We start from the raw sequence: 25545 nt of genomic DNA, 5'->3' as shown, positions 1-25545 counted from the left end.
ACAAGATGCCGTGGGGTCATGGCAGTTTCTCTGTAGATAGATGAGTCACGTAGTGCACGCGTGTCAACTAGGGCACAAGAGAAAGAAAAAGTATCCAGATTGGAAAGAAGGCGAAAGAATTGTCATGTTATTGAGTGGTGGATAGCTAGCTGTACTACACTAGCTGTGAATTGTACCCTTTGCTGGACTGCAGGATGCTAGGATGCGAACTGCTCCCATTACATGGCTAGGGGTCAGATCCTAAAAAAAAAAATTGGATTTTGCTGGACTCCTCAGTTCTCATGACTCCCAGTGCGAGAGTCGGTGGGTCCAGAATTCAGGCTGTGTGCAGCACCCTCTGCATCCTTCCAGGCTTTCTCAGAGTGGGAGCCAGGATGCACAGCATGCATTCCAGCGTGAACATAGGCCTGGGAAGGGAGATGCAATTACAGAAAGGGAGATGATTTGACGCTATGCAAAGTTGAAGGTAAACTAAGTACTATTATTTGGGTCAGCAGAGCATCTAGGATTTTGGGAGTAGGTGGTGATTTGCCTTCAGGTTTGTGGAGTGGACAAAATACCATAGGGTTTTCTGTCTCTGACCCATCTGATGCCTCTTTTCATTAACTTTTATTGTTTCTGACTTTATTTTTCAGAAAAAACTTTGTGATTCAAGGAAACCACCATGAAAGGTGAGGAAGTTCGGCAGAGGAAAAAAGAGGGCAGGGCTAGGAATGGAGAGCGATCCAGGCACAAAGCAAAGAGCAAGGGTAAACACAGAGAGAGCCGACTTGGCAGCCAGGAGGCAGAGGATGTCTCTCTGCCTGCACAGCAGAAGCTGCTGGCTGAGGAGAAAAAGGCCATGGCAAAGTCACGGGAAGAGTCAACCGTCGCGATTTGCCTGCAAGTGCTCCTGCCATACCTCCTAGCTGGACTTGGCATGGTCTTGGCAGGCATGGTTTTGGATTATGTTCAGGTAAGGGAAAGGAACTGATCTGATGTACCTGGAATTGGATAGTTGGGGGACATTTCTTCAAAGGCAGTGGATTTGCTCTGAGGGTAGCAAAGTAAAGAAGGATTTGCACTAGATTCATATGCCAATATGTCCTTCAAAGTCAACTATTATGTACTTTTACACAGCTCTCAGGAGACAATTTGTGGTGTATTCTCCTATGGAGAATATGGTACAAGATGCTACTAAAGAGCACGCAAAAGACCTGAGGCATCTACGTACGAAGGTGCGATCCTGTGCAAAGATCTCACCTTGGTCCTGGGAGGAGAGTGGCTGAGCTGTAGCCAAGGGCTGTGGTGGTATAGTGCTTTCCTGCAGTAGATGCAGCTGTATCACCCCTGGATGTAGCTCTGGAAAGTCCCGCATCCCCTGGTTCATTGCGCAAGGAGCCAGCCAGCCCAGCACTCTTAACGCTTCATACAACCAACCCAGCCCAGTCTGTGTACCGCATCCTTTTCTAAGGCCTTGCAGCAGATGACTCAAACCCTTGAGTCTTATTCCAGTGCAATTTCTGTGACAGTCAGAACCAGACTTTTCCTCCTATGGTGCAGCAATGTGGAGCAATATGGTAGTGGTGAGCACCTAATTTTAGACAGTTTAAAGCTGCAGTTAATTTCCAGATTATAAATTGCTGTGCCTTTGCGCTCTAGGTGACTCTCACTGCTGTGTGCCATTTTGTTAACCCTTGTTATTTGATTAACTAGCTGTTGGGTCAGACTGCCCTGAGCTATCTGATACAGTGACACTGAAACTACTGTGCTTGCATTGACAATTTTCACAAATCTGGAGCTGTGTTCTGTTGCTATTAGCCCTGAGCTGATCTCCCTAAGCTAGAAGAGCTATAAAGGCTTAAGAGTGACACAGTGTCCTTAACTGACCTTAGCATGTACTCAATGCCCAGGAGACTGTCTAGTCCGATCAGAAGACACCACGGCAAATCCAGAACTCAGTGGCAAACTATTTTTTTGTCTCCTTAGACGTCATTCTGAGTCTCGAGCCTTGAGCAGCCACTTTCATTTATATTTTTCAGACTGTTCAGACTGGCCCATTCCTATGGATCTCTGACATTAAATGCATGTTACCTCCTATTATGAGATATTAAAGCGTGAAACAGGTTGCAGATGGGTTTGTGATGTTGGAGGAGTGTGTTTCTTTCAGTGTGCTTGCCTTATTTTTTTGCTAGGAAGGACTGAGCCACTAATATAAACAAAACACGAAGCAAACCTCATACTCCTCTGAAACCGCAGAAGCCTATTTTCTGTTTTATGTGAATAAAGAGCTCGCAAAGAACCTTCATGTTAGTGCTTAGAGCCTGGGAAATCAACCCAAGCAACATGCTGTAGGAAAAGCAGGCTTTTGGTAATTAGCACAGTGACTTTTTGTGCATGATCGTGGACCACTTGAGCACGTGTCATCGTGGACTCACTGCTGCTAGGAACTACCCTTCCTTTCTAAGCCGGTTCTGGCCTCTGCCCCTGCTGCTGCTGCTGTTCCTGTGGGGCAGCAGGAGATCCTGCGAGGCTTTGGGCCCCAGCCACTCTCCATCTGCTTGCTCTCAGTCTCTCTGTATAAATTCTCTTCTCTGCCTAAAGTAGAGAAGACAGGAGCGAGGTAAGAAACAAAAATGCACAGCCTGACCTGACAGAGAGCTGCCAGATCAGGAGTGATAGTACTCCAGGAACTAGGACACACAGTCCCCTGAAAAGTATCAGTCTCCCATGAGTCTAAGGTGTCAGAATAGTCCTGTCTGTTGCTAATACTGCCGTATTGTAAGAGCGTTCACTGGTATCCCTGTGAATTGCAGGGATGATAAGGTACATTTGAAACTGTGGTCTTTGCCAGTTGTTGTCTTTCTGTTCTTTTTTTTTTTTTTTTTGTACTGTGGCAGTGGATGGATCCTTAGATCAGGGTTGGGGCCCAAGGCAGAGGCTGTTTCTGCTTTGGCTTCTCCAGGACAATGCTACCTGTTGGCTAGTTTGCAAGCATAGGGATACAGTGTATTTGTGTGCAGAGAAGGGCAGCAGCGTACCTCTCTGGGTTTTGCCATGAGGTGGTGCAGCCATGAAGTGGGTGTTTTTTTTCCCCAACTAGTTAATAATAATTTTTTTCCCACTGTTCAGCAGCACTCTTCTTCTTCTCAAACCTGATGTATCTTTTTGCAGACAAATGTGGTATATCTCTTTGCCAGGAAAATATGATGCATCTCTTCGCTGATAAATATGGTGCAGATCTTTATCAGAAGCTCCTTAAGTGCATAAGAAAATGACCTAGTTTATACACGCAGGTCACCTGAACCAATTACCTTCTCTGCATACTGATTCATCGGTTGAAGGCTTTTTATGGTGCTTGCTTAGAAACAGAGAGCTGAAGCGTGATAAACTCATAAACCCTGCCAGGCTGACGCTTTAGTACAGGATGTATTGCTGCTGTGTTTTTTAATGGCATTTGAGTCATTCAGGCTCATTAATATTTTCTTTACATTAACGTTTCTGCCTGTCAGCAATCCATTTGGCAGATACAGTGACATATGGGACTACGTATGCACATTGTCAGACTTCTGAAAACCTGTGGTAGTTATCCAGAAATTGTCCTTAATTTCCTTGAAGCCTCTGTGAGTTTCTAACCAGAGCTTGGTCTTCCTGCTGTCACCTCTCAGTTCCTGGCTGGTATGAAGAGGTTGGCTCATGTGTGGTTATTACAGGATCTTTATTAACCTCCCTCTTCCAGCTATTGTGGGTTTTTTTTTTTTTCCAGTTAGATTGGCTGAAATGTACTCCCTTCTTAGCTTTTAGCTAACCAGACCATTGTTAGATGGAAGAGACACAAGTACATACCAAGCCAGCCGAGAGTGGAAAAGGCTTCGGGGCTGTACCAAAATATCAACCTAGAAAGCAGCAAAGAACAGAGTCTCACATCTGTAGCTAGGGGTTGTTTTCCACCCTGCCATGTTTGCAGAGAGATCTGCTGTGCTATCTCAGCCCATAGAGCCCATAAAGGCTTCGTGCTTTAGTTCGTGTGAATTCAGACTGAAAGAAATGCACCATCCAAACGGCTGAGAACTTCCTCAGTTCCCTCTTTGTCTTGTTCTGTCCAGTCCTGCCAATGCCCTCAGCTCCAAGCTGGGAACCCTGTCATAAGGAGAGAGTCCACAAGTCATTAATCTCTACGTCTCTCTGCAGAGACTGTCAGGGAAGGGTTTGATGTAGTACAAAAAGTCTTAGTAAGGCAATGTAATTTAAACATTGAATTTGAACTGGACTGAGAAACCCGAATCTTTCATGCCTACCAGTGAATACTTGCTTTCACTTGTTTGCCTTCACTGAGGTATGGCTGGATTTGAACCTGTGGTTGAATAGTGAAAAAGCTCAGTTGCCAATGTACTAAATCGATCCTATGCCCTCCCATCCTGAATTTTGCTTTTAAAGCTTTTTGATCCTCTGGTCCAATTAGTCTGCCCAAATTAATTATCAGCAGCCCCAGCAGAATACCCTGACTCCCTTCCCCACATACATGACTTTGAGCTGAAGAATACACTTCAGTCTTCACTGAGCAGGATACAAATTCTTTGACTGTATGTGGCCATGATGTGTCTCTGGTTCTTGAGCTTGTGTCAACTGTTTGACCATGGAGAGTCTGAGGTGAGACCCCCTCTCTCAAAGACAGTGTCTTCCTAGGAGTATGCAGAAACAAAGTGTTTCGCTTTAGGACAGGAAAGGAGACAAGCTTACAGAGTGCCGTGGAAACGTTCAGCCTTTCTCTCCCTTGCCTGCAGTGTAGTGAGATTACGGAGCTACCTTAAATAAGCTCTGGCTGCGACTCTTATCTTGGCCTTTGCAAACTAGCAGAAAGTTGAAGTGATGACAGCAGATAAGGGTGTTCGCTTTTGAAGCTTATTGGCTGGTTCTCTGGATTTTTTTTTTCCCCCTGAAAGCCAGTCATTCAGAGGTATAGCTGGCATAGACCAATCATTACATCCCACACAGACCATGAAGGGGACGAGAGGGGCTGGGATCTAGAAGGTCAGATCTTCTCTCACCAGCCAGCTTAGTTGTGTCACTTGCCTGGGGATGAGACCTGTGTAATATCATCAGCCATGAAAAATGTGGACTCATGTTTTCATTGACCTTTCTTCACCCTGAAGGAGAGCAAAATGGATCCTGGTTGTTAACTCCCCACCTCCTCAGCCTTGGGACAGTGAGAATAGTTCAACGTTACTTGTGGTGAGAGTGAGGGAACTGGGGCCGGTTCGCAGCAGGCTTACATATTAAACCATCGTATCAAAGGCAAGCTGCAGTCTGACAAGAAGTGTAACCTGAGGAGAAAGGACACTAGTGCGTTTTAAGTACGCTGAGGGATTCTTGCATGACCTGTCACTCTTCCAGTGCTGTAGCCTGAGCAGGTCTTACTGGTTTTTACGAGGTGGTGGGAGCTGAATGGGGTGTGGGCTCATTTCTATTCGTCCACAGACACCTCCGCAATCTTCTTTTCTCTTTTTTAATTCCCCTCTGGATATAACTTGGAGAAATAGTGTCCATCAAGTTTGCTGCTACCTGGGCTCAACCCAGTTGAATCAGTTTTGGAGGATACCCTTGCTGGAACCCCCTGGACGTGCTCTTAGGAGGAGAAGACGCTAAAGCAATTGGGCATCACTGCTGTAGCTTGAGGATAAACATTTACTTTGACTTTGGAGAGAGCTACCAGGAGGATCTGTGCGATGTCCTAATCTCCCCCATTTGCCCAGCTGAACATGGGGTAATGGTGTTTGACCATGGTGGTCACCCAGTTACAACTGGAACTGTGCTTCCATGGCAAGAAGCTGAGAGGTTTCACCTGCAAGTTGACCAGGTCAGCCAGTGGATTTCTCCCAGAGACTTCGTTCTCCATTGCCTCCCAGATTTTCGTGCCGTTCCTTCTAGCCGGCTTGGGCATGGTAGCTGCTGGCCTCTTGATGGATGTTGTTCAAGTAGGTACATGTGGTTAAGCAACTTTGTAGTGAGAGGGGGGGGTTACTTCACTGACCTTGAGTATTTGTCCATTTTTGTTTTTAATGTGTGTGGTCCTAGCAGCCAGACAGCGGGATGGCTGTAGGCTTTTCCTGTGCTAGAGAGACACTGTCCATCTTCTTTAGATCAGTACATGGGCTCCTTGTAAAGTGGGATACTGGTTTTCAGACAGGCTGCCTGACGCTGCCCTTCGGTGCGTTAGACTGGGTGCTCCCTTTATTGTATTTAGCTAAACACTTCAATGGTGACTGCTATGAAGGAACTGGGATCAAACTGCGGCATATTCCCCTATTGCATGACATTATTTCTTTCCTTCAAATTTGCTGATAAGGAGATCTAGGTCAGGGTTGTTATTAGCTACCTGTCTCACTTAGAGGCAAGTTCATACTTTCAGTTCTCTGCAAACAACCTAATGTAATCTTTGGTCTAGAAGGCATTTAGATACTGTGATGAGAGGCGTGCCGGCATAAAAAGATTAGTGTTGCCTACGAACTGAGTGCTTCTTGGCCAGATTCTGAAGTGGATGTAAATTTAGAATAACTTCCATTGACTTCTGAGGAGTGCTGCTGGATTTACACTGTTGTGCCCACAACCAGAATCTATCCCATCTCTCTTTCCTTTGTACCAATGGCACAAATAGAAAAGCAAAATTTGATCTAGTTTGGGCGTCTCATGCCAGTGCATTTACAAATCAAAAGGCTGGCAGAGCTTCCCAAGGATACATCCTGCACTCTGAGCTCACTGGAGTACATTGGATTCTCTGGCATTAGTACCACAGCAGGAGCTAAATATGGATACTTGAGTGTTTGGAAAGACAATACCTTGCTGTTTTTTTCTTGCACTGGGAGAAACAAAGAAGGCAGAGAAGTTGAATTAAGTGGAATATGAGGACTATGGAAGAAGGGTTAACTGGAGTGGCACACACTGTTGCTATGCTGTGTTCGTCTCCACCTTGCGCTGTGCTTAGGCACAGACCTGCCTTGCAGCATTACAGAAGTTCTCAAACTACCCAAGATGTTCTGTTAATAGTTAGCAGTTATCTTTGGCCAGATATCTCAGAGAGGCATAAAGACATAGTACATACCCGCTCCTTACCCTTGACGGGTGAATAGGTCTTTGTCTACAAGAAATAGGATACATTTGCTAAGAACTGGGCTCTGTTCAGAAATGTAGCTGTATCCAAACTGATGGAAAACACAAACCATGTGTACATATGTGTACATACGTCTTTTAAATACCAGAGCACACTCTGTGTATTTGTTCACTAGACTCTTACAAATGGGGTCATGCATGAAGCACAATAATAGGAAGTGTATTTTTTGGTGAAGCTGTTTCCAGCTATGTTGAAACAGAAGCCGTCAGTCAGTGGGTTGAGCTCGCAGGGAGGGAGCTAGTGCATTGAGAGTCTCAGCTGGCGTAGGAGAGGTGTCAGTGAGGTAAGCTGCCATGGTATCAACAATCCTGCATTTCAAAACAAAACCAGTAGCTGGAAAAATCCAGAGATCTTAACCTTTAAAAGTCTGAATTATTCTTCTGTGCCTTTTTGTCTTCAAGCCGGTTATTTTCAGCTATTTTTTCGTGCAAGTGTGAGAGCTAGAAATTAATTGTCCTGCCCAACTAAAACCTGAGACTGAGTTTGTTTGCTTGAGGCCAGGTATCAGAAGAGTCATATTGGTAACTGTCAGGGCTCACACTACTAAACTACAGGTTTTTCTAGTCCAAGATTTGCCCATTTTTCAGGGGATGGTCTGACTGAAGAATGCTTTGCCCTATTTGCAGTCACCACAAAGCATTCTTAGGAAACTGTGTCTGGCTTTGACAGGGAGATATATAGGCAAGCTCAAGGATGGCATGTAGAGCATACATATGAGATTAGTAGTGCTGCCCTTGTTTTGTTAGATATGAAATATCTCTAAATAATGTGGTTCTGTGCTGGGAGTCCAGCTGGCGCTCTCATTTGCAGGAGAGAGCAAAGGAGCTTGCTTATTTGTGTCCTATCAAACTTTTCAGCATTTTTGCAGTTTCTAATCTGTTCTGGGATGAAACCAAGAGCTGTTCCTGTTACTGGTAAAAAAAAGAAAAAAACCAAAAACCATGAGAAATTTGTCTAGCCCAATTAACTCCAAGGCTCAAACCTGAGTGTCTCATACTGTAACAAAGGATGCACAAAGAAGTAGCCACTTGCCATTTTCTCTTCTTGGTTGTGCAGACAACGCAGTCCGTGTGGGGCTGGTAGCATGGCAAGGGTCTTTTCTTGTGGGACTTTTCTGCCTCTGCTCCAGTGATCCTTGGCCAAGCTGGTCAATCTGGATTCCATGCTGGCTGACATTGCTGGAGATCTTGCAGGGCCCCACCAGTGTTTGGCCACTCTTTTACAGTGAGGTGAAGATTCAGGTTGAAGCTGCATGATCAAATTTCAAACCAGAGAATTCAGGAGAAAAGGTTCTGTTTCATTCTTGCCTTCCACACCACTGCAGTGGGACACAGTCCAAATAAAAGTCACAAACATAAGATATGCCTGTCCTTTATTGATAAAAACCCATGAGATGATTAGCACTGAAAAGGATTTTGAATTGGCTTGTGTTTTATAGCCCAGGATCTTTTGATCTTTCTGTTGATTTGTTCAGGCTAATGGAAAACTTCTGAGGTTTCTTAGCTGCTGCCATGGGAGGATGGATGCCATGGAGAGCAAAGTGTAAGGTGGGACAGCAGGGCTGGACTGCAACTGGGGAGACTGTCTCAGTACATCATAGCCTCTCTTCTTCTATGGGACCCAATGAGCAGATCCAGCTGCCATGGGGATGAGCTACAGTGGATCGTGAGGTAACCAAGTTTCTTCAGAGCTGAGTGTTAGGGCTGTAACTCCATTATGGGGACGTGAAGTGGGAAAGGATCTTTTTCTGGCTCAGTGTCCCTATGTGGGTTAGCAGTGCTGCAGGGGATGTTTCTTTTCCTTTTAGGCCAATTTTCATCTCAAAGGACAGAGATGCTTCCTAGACTCAACCCAGCTGTCTTCGTTCAGGCAGCTCCTTGCCTGCACAGCTCTAAGCTGCTGCATTCACCTGCTCCTCCAGCTGACAGACCTGCAAGACGATGGCACAGGGATCATCTGTTTATTCTGTATTTTTGCAGTCTCTAATACAATGGAGTTCTCGCTACTGTGCTATAAATCATTATGAATCTGTCCTCAGGCTGTTGGTGAGTCACTAATGAGACTCAAATGGAGGCAATTAAGACAAGTTTTTTTATTAGTACAGCTGTATGATTCTTTATTAATTGTTCAAAGCCTTTCATTGTAATTATATGTAGAGCAGAGTCCCAAAAAATCATACCTGAAACATCTGTTATGATGGCTTGAGACCTGCAAAATTTATCATGAACGCAAAGATTGGAGCTTACGTTGATGTAACAAAGTCACATTTCCCAAAGGTGACCTGCACAGGAAATACAAACACTTGAGTTTTTCTATTGCTTTTTATTTATATGTCTTTTCATGTACAAAGAATGCAAGGTCTTAAATATGAATGTCTGCACGCTTGTGTATTTCAAATGCTAGGGTTTTTTTACATTGTGACTATGAAGTCTAGTTTTTCTCCTCCTTCTTTTGAAGGTGTCAAAGATGTGTTTGGATCTTTATTCTTAATTAGAGGAGAGAGGGAGATTTAAATCTTTAAAAGAGATGTCCGCCCCTAGCTTTTCTCAGGTATTTAAGTTCAGTGTTAACAAATTCAAACAAAGTTGTAGCATGTCAAATAAGGTGACTATTCTTGTGTCGTCTGTTATTTACTCAACAGTAACTTACCTTTAACATTTTGAAATGTGCCTGTTTCCAGGTCACCACTGCCAGGAAATGTACCTTTTTATACTGATAATAATGTTTTGCCTGTTACCTGCACCTCTGAGGGGTGTCTGGGGCTGGCTCAGCCCCACTTGCATTCATCCTGACTCAGGAGGAGGCTGTGAGGTCTTCCCAGCAAACAGCCACACCTCGGGCTTCCCACAGCTTCCCGTGGCGCAGCCAGAGTGAAACACCGAGCCATTACACCCTGTATATATTTCCCAACAGGCTGACAGCTGAACGTGTCAACATTCACCGAGTCTGGCCAAGCTCCTGCTTTTTCAAGTTTATAGAATCCCAAGTGATGTGGAGAAGGGCAGCGATCTGTTGTTCCGTTTGTGCTGTAGAGCCAGAATTCAGGACCACTGTATGATACTAGCCAGTGACAAGTTAGAATTAATGAACAAGTTGAATTCTTCACATGGCATGTAGCTAAACTATGGAAATTTTTGCCACAGGATGGCACATTGGTTGGAGGGGGTTGGATGAGTACCTGAAAGATAAATCCTTTGAACACTGGTAAGTGTGCGGAAACATCCCCCCTCCCAGCTCAGTACCCTGAGCCAGATAGTCATAAGCTGGAAAATACACAGGAGAATTACTCTATCTGCGTGTCATATTTGTAGATTCTTGTTTGATACATCTGAATTTGACTGCTGGTGGAGATAGGATAGGTTAGATGGACCTTTGTCTGACTTGTTGCAGCTGCTCTTTTTCTCTTGTATTCTGTGCCTAGATGTTGGGCTAGTTGGTTTTACTTCATGGTGAACTGCTCTGTTCTGTGATTTCATCCTGATGTGAGCCTCTGTGGCTACAGTGGGACTTTACCAACATCCTTAAATGCAGAAGGAGTGAATGAGTTATGTTCCGAGGCACTGTGTGGTAGATAAATTAGAGAAGACCTGTGTTAATGAAGTTTCTTAAGGTTCCAGATAATTTCTAGTGTTGTGGCTCACTCAGCAGCTTTATACAGTTCAACTTCAGAGGAGCAAACATAATCAACATATTGGCCCAGCAGTTTGGGCTTATGGAATACCTTAATTCAAAATCCTTTTTCCAGCCGTGCTGGGAGCGTGCTTGGTAACAGGAAGATTTAGGAGCTGCCTGTGGCGAAGAGATACAAAAATATCCTTCCCTCCCATCACCAGTCTTAGATGCTTAGTTAGAAGTTTGGTAAAAAAGAGACAGACACAACTTTTTGTTGTTAGATTGTTTCCAGATCTTGGTGTTTGTTTTTATGAGTCTTGAGAGCAATAGTATCCTGTATCTAGTGTCAGTACAAAGGATGGAGTGCATGCTGTATTTCATTTGGCTTGTGAACCCTAATTATTTCTCATGTTGTTCTTGGCTAATGCTAAAGGCACATTTTAATTTGTGGCTTTCCAAAATCTTCTGCTGCCCTCTGGAAGAAAGTTTCTTCCTTGTTAGGATGTTTTTGTTTTTTTTTTTTCTGTGCATAAGATCAGAAAGAATATTTCAAGCTAAAAATTCCTTCCTTCACTCTCAAAAGGCAACCAGCCCAGGGCAGCATCTGCCCCCATGTGCATAGCAGACACCTGTAGAGGAAGTGGTGAGACGGGAACCCGCTCCCCTTTGAAGCAACAGCATTGGACTGGTCAGCATCACAAACTGAGGTCATTGCCTTTGTTTTCTTCCAGCACTGGGATGTGTTTCGGACAATTACGGAAGTTTTTATCCTGGTTCCTGCCTTGGTTGGCCTGAAGGGTAATCTTGAGATGACGCTGGCATCCAGGCTCTCTACTGCTGTGAGTGTTAACAAGGTGGTGGTGGTGGTGTGTGTGGGGAGGGGGGAGATTAGCAGGAGACATCAGGAGATTCTGCTTTTATAGAATCACGCTGTGCGTATGAGACATGCCCTTTTCTGCTAAGTAGAAACTAGTGGTGTGTGAGTGTTAAAATAATGTTTGCCCTCATTTTGTAGCTGGAACAGAGAATTTCCATCTGCACTTTGAAGGTGAATTAATCCCTGGGTGGCCAGTTGTTGATATTTGGGGCCCTGTGACACGTGAAGGAGACAAAGCCAGGGCTCCACAGCTGTCAGCTTCAGTATTGGATTGCTTTTCTGTGGGTATTGATCCTTGAGATACCCAGGGCTTCTCAGCAATCCTGCCTTGGGGGGAGCAGACCAAGACTTCTTGGGACCTGCAGTAGCTTTTACTGCTCTGGATTTGATCTCTTCTATCTCCCTAAGCAGTTTTGTTTACTTTGGGCTGTTTGTGTTGCATGTCTCAGGAGAAATTGGAGCTTAACAGCAATTCAAGGGGAATGAAAGAGGAAAAATGGTTTAATTTGTTCAGCTTCTGGTCTGTGCAGGATGTGGTGGATGTGCCCGCTCCATCTTTAGCTGGGTGCCCTGCAATGTCTCTGCACCTCCACGTGAGCCTTTGATGCCCCTGGGACACTAGGTCAGAGCATGATGGATGTGTGTCAAGATGGAATTGCAGGGAAGGCTGGGAAATGCTGACCTGCACTCACCTCTCTCTGGCTTTAGCAGCACCTTTCCCACAGGGACCAGATGAAACTGCCTTCAGCAGCCACCTGTGCCCCAGGAACAGGTTGTCAGGGTGTCTCTCTTGGTTCCTAGGCTAACACTGGACAGATGGATGATGCCCAGAAGCAATGGAAAATGGCCACCTGCAATTTAGCTCTCATCCAGGTGAGTCACTTCGCTGGGAGAGGAAAAAGGCCCTTTTGTCTTGTTATGCTGCAGCCCAACGGCATCTATTCCCAGCAGTACTGGATCCAGAGCTGTTGATTTGGGCAGATATTCTCAACAGAGCCAAGCAGAGCCCAGAACATGACCTCCAAGAACATGACCTTATAGTTTAGCTGCAAAACCCACATAGACATTCATTGTCTTTGTGGACAAACTGAAATAATGAAAAAACCTTCTTTTGCAGGGGGAGCTACAGCACAATCCCTGTTTTACAACAGCCCCTAGATAAAGCCTGTCATTTACTGGCAGTGTTTCGGAATCAGCCTTGGGCAGGATGGGAGAGATGGGAGAAATGTGCCTCTTCCTGCTTGTTAAAATCCAGCAACCAGCCTAGAGGTTGCACATGGCAAGGCCACAAGGCTTGCAACATGTGTCTACTTTCCCTTATCTCCTTCCTCAGCTTTCAGCTTGCTAGGAGCTCTGTGTTGATGGGGAGCCTGTTTTTGTGTTGACCAGGGCTATTCCTTTGCTTATGGACTCAGTGTCCTTTGCTGAAATGTTATCTGTGCTTCACAGGCCTCCGGAGTTTTTCTCCAAACTTTGTCAGGACTTTTTTTTTAATCTAGTGGAGCCTTACAGGGATGCTGCTTAAATACATAAGCAATCAGCACCTCTGCAAGGCTTTGCCCTCCTGGCTGTGTGGCAGTGCTGCGGTCGGATGCAGCCAGGACTGCCTGGGAGCAGATGCTTACAAGCTGTCTTTTGGCCCCCAGGTCCAGGCCACCGTGGTGGGACTTCTGGCTGCTGTTGCTGCTGTCATCCTGGGAGCCATCTCCAAGGGCTCTGTGGAGCTGAGCCAGGCTGCTGTGCTGTGTGCCAGCAGTGTGACCACAGCCTTCATAGCTGCACTTTCTCTCGGTGAGCTGTTTTGGTTCCTCAGATCAGACTTGCGGCACTCAGGTACAGAAAAAACTGTCCCTTCTGCCGGGGAGGGCTAGCTGACATCCCTTTGGTCTGGCACAGGGAGGAGGGATGCAGGGAACATTAATCCTACGTCTGCTGCTTTCACCCCCTCTGCATCCTATCTTTACTTCTCTTCTCCCAGGATCTGTTGTTCGCTGGGCTCTCGACATCCACACCAGCGCCAAAATGTCCCATTTCACCTGACTCACAAAAACTGCCACATACTGTGCACGGGTGTGCACACACGCTTTGTCCATGCGTCTTGGGTGAGACTTAGCCATCTACGCTGGCCCTTTCCTAGGGGAGAGTGAACTAAGGCTGTGCACAGGGCAGGGTTTTGAGAGTCTGATAGTAGACAACTCCAGACCACGCTCAAGATGGACTTGGGTCACCCAATACCTTGTGGAAGATTGTGGCCAGCCCTGTGGCTTGCCTGCTGTGAACTCTGAGCCAGGCACTCCACTCCCCTGGCTATTCCCCTTCAAGGGAAGTGTGACGGGATGGACGGGTAGGAGTTGCTCTGTGTCTCGTGAAGATGATCAGTTTGTAGATCTGCCATATGAGGGCAGCATGATACCCTGAATAGAGGGAGCTGGCGGAGTTGGATATAGCAAGTTTTTGAAATGAAAGGGACAAGCTGGAGCAAGTGCATATCCTGAAGCTGGAGTCAAAGGGTGATTGTAGATGCCTTTGATGAAAAACATGGGATGAGGCAGTTGTTAAAAGAGAAAAACAGCAGCCCAGCTTTCATTAAACTCTTCCCTTCAATCTCCCTGCTCAGTGTGACACAGAGAGGCTTTGCTGCCATACCATCACAGGCTTTCAGCTAGCATTAGTTTCTTCCCGGGACATGGTCACAGGTGGCCTGTGTGTGGGTGTGCATGACAGGAAGCTGCTATTTTTATGACCAGGGAGGGAAGCAGCATGAACCATGCTATAGGGAGGGGAGTGTGGGTGTCTGGGAGGGCTTTTGTGGAGAATGCCATGTTGTGTGAGGATGTATAAGGGATGTTGTATCAGGGAAGGCGCACACATGTGGCATTTCTTAGGGGAGAGATGATGCTCCTGTGCATGCTCAGCTTTGGTGGGCTTGTGCGAACAGGCACAGACAGGTTGTGAGCTGGAGGGAACCACCATTTCTCAGGCTTCCTTTGCTGCATCCTGTCAGCCACAGAAGGACTTTGAAGAGATGTCCTGTGTCTTGTCTCAAGGCTACCCTTGCTAGTCACACAGCAGTGGAGGCTGGCGAGGCAGGTTTTATTCCAGGCAGCTCTTCCACAGGCCTGTGAGAGATCTGATGGCTGAGGGATTCCCACATGTTCATCGGGGTTTGGGGTTTGTGCTCATTAACTTATCTGGGCAAGCAAAACTTCCCTCCTCTCCAACAATGCTGAAAAGCAGCTGAATTTTCTAGGTGCAGCTCAGAGGACAGGGGAAAAGAGGTGATGTGGGCCACCTTCATAACCCCTTGACTCTGGAGCTGCTCACAGCATCAACATCCACCCAGGGCAAATTAAAGCAGCCTCAACGATTCTGGGACATGAGGGGTCAGTCTGATGACCAGGCTGAAAAGCTAATTCAAGCTACTGTAAGGAAACTTATTGCTCCTTGGTGGTTCAAACTCAGAGAAATTTTGGTCTAATATGGAAAATATCTTTGTGCTGTGGAATCCGGAGCAGGGGATGGCACCAGGAGGCTGGTGCATGCCTGCTGTGTGCTTATCTATGAATGTACTTCATGCCTGGTCCTGCTTCAAGGCAGCAAAGATTAGGCTGCTCAGGAGGGGAGCTTCTACATTTGGACTGCCTGCTGGTATCTCCTTTTATCCCTGGAATTTGCCTGTATGCCTCTGGGCCTTTGGTGCAGTTCATAAGGGCAGAGTCATGCCCTTCAGGTTGGTGAAAGCAAGAGGACAAATTCCTGGGGATGTCCAATCTCCAGCTGCGTGGTACTGCTATGGGCAATCTGCTTCTTGCTTTTCCCCGACCCCACGTCCCTCTGGGAACCAGAACAGTAGCTCTGGGGTGAAACGCAGCAGAATGCATTCTCTGATGTCTGCTCTGTGTCTTTTCTAGGTCTGGTGATGATTGGTGTGATCATCGGAGCAAGGAAAGTTGGGATCAATCCAGACAATGTTGCCACACCCATAGCAGCAAGCCTTGGAGACTTGATAACCCTTTCCCTGCTGGCAGGAATCAGCAGTACGCTCTTCAAATACATAGGTACGGTGTTTAGCAGGGATTTGCAGCTCAGCAGGGGAGGGATGAATCCTTGTGAAATTATTGCAGGGTGCTGAGATGTTTCAGAATGGAGGTTGTCATGCCACTGAGGTAGAAAAATGACCAAAGAGGCTTTTTCAGTAGGTTCTCTTTCAGTAGCAAACTGGAAGACAGAGCCTAAGAAACACAACTGGGATTTGTCAAAGAAATGACCAACGTGTATTGCATAGCTTTGGAACAGAAGGTTGACATATGTGACACTGACTCTGTTCTGCATTTTTCACTAGCCAAGCATAACCACTTTCTGTGCATGGGTAATAGCAGGTCCTTCCTCACAAAGCAATTTCAGGATTTTGGCATGTGTAAAATATTCTTGTATCGTCTCATGTGGAGAGTCATGGATGAACAAGATATTGTCAAACTGGGGGGAGGGAGGCAGTGCTGCCTTGTTCTATGCTCACAGGACTCTGCTTAGGAGTTGTGGCTACGGGGTTAGCTGTGCTGCTGGTTGGCAAAGCCTTGGGCACCTGCTGACACTGAAAAGCTCAAAACATGTTGCAACTTGGTGATATATGCCTGACTGTTGCTTGTGACATGCTAGGCTATTTACCGGGAGCATAACCTAGAATAGAAAGAGGAAAATAAAAAGATGTAGTGAATTCAATACCATTTGAAACACAAACTGTTGCTTCAGACTGTGAGCAGAAGCAGCGGGGCAGCTGTGCTCAGTTTGCATAACTCATTCTCTATGCCAGCAAGTGAAGGAGCGAAGGAGCACACATTGCAGGGAGAGGCCCACGAATTGCTTCTGTCCAGTCCTGCTTGAGCTGCAGAGGTGTGGGTTTTTTTAATCGGCTTTTTCCATGACGCCATCACACCTGCCTCTGTAAACCTGGTTTGTCTTTCAATCGCTATGCCTCTGATAATATCTCCCAGGGAGCACACGGCAGAACAACATGATAACCTCTGTGGTTGTGACTAAAGAGCATTTGTAATGTGTTCAGAATAGTTTAAATAGCCTCTTGAGATGGAAAATACCCAGCACACAGACACCTAATCATTGGGAGCATGAAGTGAAGCAGGTAGGAGGAAGGCACTGTTGGTGGTGGTTGAATAAATCCATTTCCTTCCCCAGTGGGTAGTAAGGGACAGGTCATGCTGTGACAACTTCTGGGTCCTACCGAAATGTATCCTTCAAAAATACTGGTGAGTCTGTAAAGTCTGGAATACTGTGTGCCATCTGATGCAGCACCGTCTCCTTCTGCGGAATACCTTTTTGCCAGTGAAGATTTTCAGTTTTTTAAAAATTAGCCCTGGTCCTTCCCAGTCCTGTGTAATGGAGGTACAAACTGTGCCAGAGGGTTTCAGCTTGCTTATGGGCTGTATGTCAGAGAATGTGACAGAACTGGAATGTGGAGACTGAAGTCCATTCATCCTACTAAGACTCTTTCTATGGGCTTTGATAAGATTTGATAGACTCCAATGCTCTCTGTCTTTGTTATTTAAGAAGGAATTAATTGCGCGAAACAACAAGGAGTGCAGGTAGGAGATCCAGTACAGAAGCTCGGTCTGTCATACAACCCCTCTGTCCTAAATGACTCCAGGTAGTAAAGTGCACTGACAAAACAGCAGCTGTTTACACCCCAGAAGAGTGCATGTCTTTGTGTAAGAGCCCTTGATTCTTGGAAGATATAGTCACATCAGTGCTATCTCATCCAGGTCACCCAAGGCCCTGGCAATGTCATTTTGAAAAATGCACACTTTGAGCCTTCAAGTCTCCCAGATTACCTGCAAAATCTGCGTTACAACCCGCTGGCTTTGGCCCCAACACAGAGACCAGATGGAGAGCTTTGTTGAAGAAGCATTTTTATATCAAAAGGATTGGCATCATCCCCATTGCTTGAAGGTGTTTCTCATGTGTCTGAGTCATGTTTATTTTCCTTTAGTGCTGCACATCTACTTATTTTTTAATTCCTTTGCTTCTAAAGGTCACTTCAAGGTTATGCCCCTACTGAATGGAAAAAGCACCTAATGGAAACACATGTAAGCTTGCACGAAAGAAACCCTGGATCTTAACTGGCTTATGCGTGCAAGAGAGCATTTGTTCCTATAGAGCAGACCAGCTGCTCAGCAATTCTGCTAGCTTGTCACCAAAAGTACCTATTGCCTCTTGTTTTAGGTGAAGGCGTGAGGTGTCTGTCCTAAGTGTTATACGGCTTGCACACAGGAGTTTCCCCCTTGCCCTGCTGTTTTGATTTGTACCCTGAAGCCAGAAATTTTGTAACTTTCTGTCTTGCTTAGTTGGAGGTGGAATTGGAGACTTGCTCATCTTCAAATATAACTTGCTTTGAATCCTGCTGATTTTCAAATAAGATCCTCTAGCAATGAGTTTCAGGGGTTAATTATGGATTTCTGTGGTGGAGTGAGGTGGTTGTGTGGGGAGTATCTCGGTTCATGTGATTTTTCTGCTAATGTACCTCAGTGTGAGCGGAGCCCTGCTGCCTTTCTTCCAGACTTTGCGCAATATGATTTTGGCAACCTGTGAAGCCAGGAGCATTTAATTCAAGATTTCTTTTCCTTGCCAGATATGAAATACCTTTCTCCTCTGATCTGTGCTGTCTTCGTTGTCATGATCCCTCTCTGGGTTGCTATTGCCAAGCAGAGTCCTTCCCTTGCTGAAGTCCTGAAATCTGGATGGCAGCCGGTCATTGTTGCAATGAGCATCAGCAGGTAAACTGAGGAACTGTTCCCGAGCCTCCATGCGTATGCACGCTGCACAGAGACCTCATGCTTGTTTAGAAAACCATCAAAAGTGAAACTGGTAGAAGGGACGGCAGAAGGGTATTTTTCCAGTGTTTCTCAGTCATTGGTGCCCCTCCAACAGGCTGTGAGATAGCAGATAAAGAACCCCCAAATGACTGGAAAAAGCAAGTCATTGTTTTAAGTATCATTCACACATCCTTGCACCATGTGGGTGCAAGCCAGGAAACTGAAAAGGGTGATGATTGCCATCATAATTAGACCGCAACCTGATTTTTATCCAGCTTTAAAGATAGAAGACTGGTGAATTTAGAGCCAGGTAGTTTGTTCTGCCTGTGCTACATCTTTCAGCCACAGCTGAGATCTGAGACAATTTTTAAAAAATGCTAAGACCAGTATAGAAGTGTAGCAAAGCTTTTGGGGAGGATGATAAAGCTTTCCTGGCTACTATCAGTTTTACTCAAGGGTGGGCAAGGACATCTTCCTGATCTCACTGTGCCATTAACAAAAGCTGTAAGGCTATCTGTTGGTGAAAGCTGAGCTGTAAAAGGAGAAAAAGCTGTAAAATGGGGAATACTCCAGCCCTGGCAATGGGGAAGGAGCAGTAACTCATCTCAGTGTGCTAGTTTCGTGGCGTAGAAATTGCCCTGGGAAGAGAGATTGATCAACGCTCATTGCCTGTCCTTTTTTAACAGTATTGGTGGGCTCATCTTGGACAAAACTGTAACTGACCCAAAGTTTGAAGGCATGGCAGTTTTCACACCTGTGATTAATGGTAGGTTGGGCAGGGGGACTTGTCTGCATGCTTTTATTTATACCTCCTCCTCCTCCTCCTCAAGTGTTGTGGTATCTACTGTTGCCCCTGCATAGAGGTTTGTGTTCAAGTCCCTGCTCCCCTCATGAGTGGAATTGAAGCTACTGGTCCCCATTACATCCCTCCTTATTCATATAAGGAGGGATCTCCTTATATGCATCTCTGCATCTCTGGAGCAAAGTAGCAGGCAGGGCTGAAAAATACTGGGAGAGCTGTGGGAAAGGTTAAAAGCATCTGATAGTTGTGGCTGAGAGCTACTTTGACACCTTTACTTTCATAACATCAAACCTGCTAAGGATGTAAAAAACAAATCAGTTTTCCCTGTCTCTCTCCAGTCATCAATTTGAGCTGTGCAATCATCCCCATGCAGATTGTTGATAAAGATTAATATATTAAGATTATATATGTGTATGTATATATATTTTAAAAAATTATACGTGAATTATATATATAGGGATTGTTAATATATATCTCAACATGTTTTGTGTGTATATTTGTATTTGTTTGAAGCCTCACAGTACTTTTATACACACACACCCCAGTACAAACTGATGGGAATCTTGGCATCGTGAAGGATCCACTGGGTTATTTTTCTGCTGTTGTGATGTTCTTGCAGGCCAGGCCTATTCCAGGGAAAACCCACGTTCCTAGGGCAGGCTTGGCCTCACGCCACTCTCAAAGTGTGATGTCCTCTCGCAGCATCAGAGGGTGTCACCCAGCTGTCACCTTACAGGAGCTGCATAAAGACAGCCACCTTGCTGACAAACTCTTTCCAGCATGGTTAGCCAAGGAACCTGAATAGGAAAATACGTCAACAGCAATTTAGTTGAACAATGATTGACCCAGACATCGCTCTATGGGGGTGGGTGACCTGTTTGGCAGAGCTGGTGGCAGAGTTACACAGTGCTTGGTGTCTTTGCACAGGTGGCTCTTCACTTTGCCTGTGCAGAGGAGTCCTGTGAAGCACAGCAGTGCCTGAATCAGAAAGCTCCATCTTGATCTAGTCTTAGTACTTTCACTTTGATTTCGCTCTGGCAAATCTCACATTTAATGATGGAGCATTTCCTTCTTCAAGGAAGGGAAAACTTGAGAAGCCCATAGGATCTGTCTTACTGTTACCTTTTCTGTGGCGTTTCTACCCTGCAGATATTCAGGGTGGTGGAGGTTTGCTTCATAGATCATCATATCTCGGATCAACTGAGCTGCTTTTTAATGTTTGCTAGAATTAATCAATCTGCAAGGAATTAATTGCCTTTTAATTACCTAACATACTTGGGCTCTGATTCATTCTCATATGATTCCTTCTCATTTAACAAGCGTGTTAGATGCCGACAGACAGACATATATTCTCTCTCTGTGATGTTTGTTGTCTTTTAAACAACAATGCCTCTCTGGGGGAGTAAATCCAAGAAGTGGCCATGAGCAGCACCTGCCATTGCCTGCGCTGCTTTCCCCAGGTGTTACTCACTGACTGCATCAAACCAGGTGCAATTACATCATCTTCAGAGGCCACGTGGCATTTACAGCCCATGCTGGGAAGCAAGAGAAAGTGTTTCCAATAAAGCGGTCAGGAGGAGACAATCACTGGAGCCTTCCTGATTTTTAAGAGCTGTTCCTGCCAGCAGTATCACCATGATATGTGGGATCAGATTTTCTCTTTCTCTCACTGCTGCTGTCAGTGAGCCTGTAAGTGAATGCAGATTGACTCACCTTGGTCTGGGTTTTAGACTGATGTTTGCTGCTGCAGTAAAGGTGGTTTACAGGTTTGCTGTGTTTTGTCCTTATAGGTGTTGGAGGGAATCTGGTCGCCATCCAAGCCAGCCGTATTTCCACATTCCTGCACTTCTGGAGCATGCCTGGAGTTTTGCCATACAAGATGAGGCAGAATTGGCCCAACCCATGCACCACATTCTTCTCCTCAGGTAGACCTTGAACCCTAAGTGTTCATGTCTCAAGGCCTGTCATCACAGATAGCTCCTTTATCAAGCCTGGTTGACGAAGGACTAGGTGGGTTTCAAAGGTAGAACTCCATTTCCCCCTTACAGGGAAGGTACTCAGATCAGAGAGAAAGCATCTTTGCAGTGGGCAGCTTGAAAAACAGCTTGTGGTATACTTGCTCACAGGCATGCAAAGAAATTGGCCTTCAGGGAGCACTAAAGAAAGCAATTGAAAAAGAATCTCAGATTTGATCGAACAGAAAGTCATTTTAACCATGGCCAGTCTAGAGTCTTCACCTATGGAGAGAGGGGTGAATAGAGTGCAACCTTGCTGAAAATCAGCAGTTCCTCCATCTTCAGCAATGGATAAACCTAAGCATCAGACTGGGGTCTGTTGTCTTTTTAGATTGCAGATTCCACTTGATTTTCCCTGCTAGATTGGGAGTTACTGCTAAAACAAATGAAAAACTGGGAAAGTGGATTGCAGCACGGCAAAGCAGAAGCAGTGGGAGGCAGAGAGCAGCTAAGAGGATTGTTCAGAAGTGGTGTAGTGAATCACCATGGAGCACCTCTTTGGCACATAGTTTCAGTGCTAGACAAAGCTGCTGAGCTGATACTGCAGATGCTCCAGATTGTTGCATGATCTAGAAAAGGCGTTAGCAATGTAGTTGGTGGGAGGGGACAGCCTCAAGTCTATGTATTAAAATATGCATCTGTGTCCTGTCCTCCCCCCACCGTCTGCAGCTGCCATCATCGCTATTTCTGTCTCTGTCCTCTGCAGAGGTGAATTCCAAGTCAGCCCGAGTCCTGTTCCTCCTGGTTATCCCAGGGCACCTCGTGTTCCTCTACACCATCCATCTGCTGCAGGGAGGCCACACGTCTCTGTCCTTCACCTTTGTGATGTTCTATCTGACTGCTGCTTTACTGCAGGTAAACCCCAAACTCTCATCCAAAGGGAACATCTCAGATACCATGAAAACAAAGCAGTGTCCAGGCTAAACAGGAGTCATGGTAAAATTTCCAACAGCGGCCCACATTTCCGATCATTTCAGGTGTGCTTCCTGCCAAGCATCGTGTACCTTCTGTGCATCCAGTAATACTTCATCTGAATTGCCAGGATCTGATTCCCCACCTGAGCACCACTGCCCTTAAGGGTGAGTGAGGGATCAGACATGAGATGAGGAACAAGTTATCATCATCTGCTGAGCTGCAGTAAGTGTGCAGAGACTTAGCAAGGAGGTACCTCTTGCTGTAGGTGGTACCTTGTTTTATCAGGTTTGCTCCTTGAGTCTCTAAGCCCCATGTATTTCTAGACTGCCACTCATCATCCCAGTAAGGGGCAAGTGAAAGGCTGTGAACCCCAGCCAGCAGATTTCCCCATTCATTTTGGAAACCAGTTTCACATGTCATGGTGAAGACCTAGCCATCCCTCTGGGCAGGGCCATATGGGTCAAAAGTGAAGGCAAACCCCAGGCCTGAGAGGTTCACCTTCAGAAGTAAAAGTTCTTGGTAGGCGGTGGGCAGTTCATCCAGTTTGTTCTGCCTGTTCCCTTTTGCTGTTTTGCCTGCCCTGTGAACTTCGTCATCTCACCCAGAAATGTATGTTTCTGTTGCTTGAACTCACAGAGACTCTGGCTTCACTTGCCCTTTTAAATCAGTGATTCATTAATTTGCAGGGTGAGGTAGCTGACTTCTCCCTTTACCTTACAAGCAGCCTTGTGTCTGTGGGTGAATTCCTTGCGTGTGTAAACACAGTTTTTCTTGACCTTTGCACAACCCTAAGCCCAGCAGCACAGCCATAGTTGTAAAGGAAAATATTTATTCTTCTCTTTATGCATTGAGGTAACTCCTCAACCAGAGCCAAGCAGAAAATACGCAGAATAAGTGACAGCGTAAAGAGCAGAATCCCAGCAACGCCACTGACCCTGAAAGATTGCCATGGAGGCCAGTGAAGGAGAATATGCTCAGCCTGGTTCTTTCTTCCCCTCCATTATACTTTATAAAGAAAGACAGAAAGAAAGAGAGGGAGAAGTTTGGGTCAGCTAGGGGAAGCCAAAAGAAGAAAGATCAGAGGCCTAGAAGACGACATGACCTTGGAGGAATGTTTGAATGGACTGGGGTTAGCTAGTCCAAAGAAGAGAGGCTTGAGAAAAATCTGGTTAACAGCCTTGAAACTATCAAGTTTCTGTAGGGAGGGACAGAATAAAATTTTCTCTGTGGTCACTGGGGATGAAACATGAAATCATGGGTTTCAAATGGAAAAAGGCAGATTTATGTTAGACCTTGGGAAAAACAAGAACAGGAACAAAAAGCCACAGAACTGATTGCTTAGTGTGGCATCTCTGTCTTTGAGGATTGTTTAGCATAGGTTAAACAAATGACCATGAGGAAAGATGTAGGCATATTTGATCCTGTGTTGAGGCAGAGGAATGGTCTATATAAAACTCTTGAGTTTCCATCCAGCTTTAGTTTCTGTGATTCCATTATTTAATTTGCTTCCCCCATCTCTCCTCCTCCCTATCCTCCCACCCAGCTTGCAATGTTCACCTTTAGAAATGCAGCCTCTGGCTTTGGTTCCTGTTTTGCTGCAGTCTCCCATGGAGGGACCACAGATGTGGGCTGCAAACTCTCTCTCCCTTCTTAATTCAATTAACTAGATAGTCTTTAATCTTTAACTGAAGGATTTTTTTTTCTCCATCTGTTTATCAGAATTGGGAATGAAATAGGAATTAAAAGAAATCACAACAAAGATTTTAAAACTCTTGAGATGAAAAAAAGGAAATTATTTTCTTTTTTTAACATGTCAGTGCTGCTTGGGAAAACTTTGATGTAAAAACTGCCTCAAACTCCAGTTGTCCACTGAGTCTTTTAGGAAAAACAAAGTAGACATAATCTGAATTTCTAATGGCAAAAAGATGGATGATAAGAAAAAAATCTGGCTACAAATGTATCCTTTGAGGCTGCCTGCGTGTTCACAGTAGTCCTGTTTCTGGTGGAGTGAATGGGAGCATTCCCATTCATGACAAGGGAGGTGGGAACCGTACCTTTGGGAAATGCTTTTGTTGTGGCCAGACTCCTCTTTTGGGCCATGGGATGCTGGTGAGCAGTTCAAGCGTGGTCCCCACGCTTATGGCTGGCAGCACCAGGAGTGGCAGCATGGGAGATGCCAGGCAATGCAGTGTCCAAGGGCATGAGCCAGCTACATCCATCGCAGCACAGCTCCATCCCACAGAGAAACAGCATTTCTCTGGGGAAGGTGTTAACTCTTGGCAATCCCTGTTAGCTCTAGTACCTTGGCCGTGGCCACGTCATTTTGGCTGTGAGCTGAGGGAGGCTGTGCATTACCTTCTTGCTGTCTCACAGCAGGGCCTGTCTTGCCTCTCCTCAGGTGGGGATCCTGCTCTATGTGGCTGACCTAATTGTGCGCCTGATGTGGAGGAAGGCACTGGATCCAGATAATTTCTCCATCCCCTACCTCACTGCCCTGGGAGATCTCCTGGGCACTGGATTCCTGGCCGTCTGTTTCCGCCTGGTTTGGCTTGTCCACGGCGCAGACATGAACCTGGGGAACTGAGAGATCATGCGCTGCTCCGCATTGCTCATGTGACATGGTGCTTTCCTCTGGGACAACAGGGTACTTGGCGATGAGCACTGGGTCACTCGGCTGGATTGGGCCTCCCCTCCTCCTCCTCAATGCCCCATCTCTCCTCCCCATTGTGCCTTACAGCTGGGCTCGCCTGCCCCAAGGAATCAGCACCCACAGACTTGCGCCCTGGCAAGTGAGCAAGCCGGTTTTAAGCAGCACCTGCTGCTCGCACCTGTGCCCAGCAAACGCGGTGTAAAGGAGCATTTGGGCCACTTGTAGTGAAAGAGCATTTTGATGGGTTTCGGTCAAGGCCTTCAAGGCTGCTCCAAAGCCTGCTGAGGTCGCTGCATCCAATCCTGCAAGTGGATGTTGCAATGTCTCCGTTGGACTCTGACTTTCCATCAAAGGAAATTCTTTATTCGTCCCCTTTTTCTCTCCCGTTGTGTCCTCGGAGGAGGAGAACAACCAGATCTTTAAATTTGTCTCTTCTCCATCGCTCAGATGCGCAGGATCTGACACAGTGAGCTCTTCGCTGGCTCGCACCCAGCGGGAGGTTATCTAGGGATACCACCTACCTGCCCGGGCACCGTCACTGTTGTCTGACCAACAAGCTAGATTGATTGCATTTTGGGGGTCGGAATGTTTGTTTTTACAGTTTATGAAATGCCCAGTAGTTAAAATGTTTATAGAAACACAAAAATAAAGTGGTTAAAAAAAGGTAATACTGTGGATTTGAGGGTTGTTTTTTCTCACCATG

General features: G+C 45.8%; 1 protein-coding gene across 7 annotated transcripts; it reads left to right on the top strand.

Annotated features, from left to right (window-relative positions):
* Positions 1-653: 653 nt before the first annotated feature.
* SLC41A3 (solute carrier family 41 member 3) lies at positions 654-25510 on the top strand. Of its 7 annotated transcripts, none has more exons than XR_015259547.1 (11): positions 4511-5954; positions 11491-11598; positions 12438-12509; positions 13283-13427; positions 15548-15694; positions 18277-18421; positions 19147-19226; positions 21053-21187; positions 21984-22132; positions 22255-22356; positions 24591-24729. XR_015259547.1 is itself a non-coding variant. In XM_086755497.1 (11 exons), exons 2-11 carry the CDS (start codon positions 9088-9090, stop codon positions 24774-24776), a joined length of 1272 nt encoding a protein of 423 aa, XP_086611623.1. In that variant the 5' UTR covers positions 5823-5954; positions 8955-9087; the 3' UTR covers positions 24777-25510. The 7 variants fall into 7 exon arrangements, 6 of the variants coding, with proteins under 6 accessions (XP_086611627.1, XP_010115681.2, XP_086611625.1 ...); XM_086755497.1 differs by lacking the exon at positions 22255-22356 and adding an exon at positions 8955-9192 and having other exon boundaries at positions 5823-5954; positions 24591-25510; XM_086755500.1 differs by lacking the exons at positions 4511-5954; positions 22255-22356 and adding exons at positions 9113-9192; positions 9605-9697 and having other exon boundaries at positions 24591-25510.
* The last annotated feature ends 35 nt before the right edge of the window (positions 25511-25545 follow it).

This window comes from Chlamydotis macqueenii, chromosome 10 (genome assembly GCF_036417535.1).
Source record: "Chlamydotis macqueenii isolate bChlMac1 chromosome 10, bChlMac1.mat, whole genome shotgun sequence".
In the NCBI taxonomy this organism is placed as follows: domain Eukaryota; kingdom Metazoa; phylum Chordata; class Aves; order Otidiformes; family Otididae; genus Chlamydotis; species Chlamydotis macqueenii.
Note: the sequence above shows the minus strand (reverse complement) of the source record. Positions and strands in the feature narration are given on the sequence as shown.

Excerpts from the sequence above, each read along its gene's own strand:
- SLC41A3 (XM_010117379.2), top strand. The coding sequence starts at position 665 with ATGAAAGGTGAGGAAGTTCGGCAGAGGAAAAAAGAGGGCAGGGCTAGG. Across the intron at positions 11,599-12,437 it reads CATCCAGGCTCTCTACTGCT|GCTAACACTGGACAGATGGA; the intron begins GTGAGTGTTAAC and ends CTTGGTTCCTAG. Across the intron at positions 15,695-18,276 it reads TACGCTCTTCAAATACATAG|ATATGAAATACCTTTCTCCT; the intron begins GTACGGTGTTTA and ends TTTCCTTGCCAG.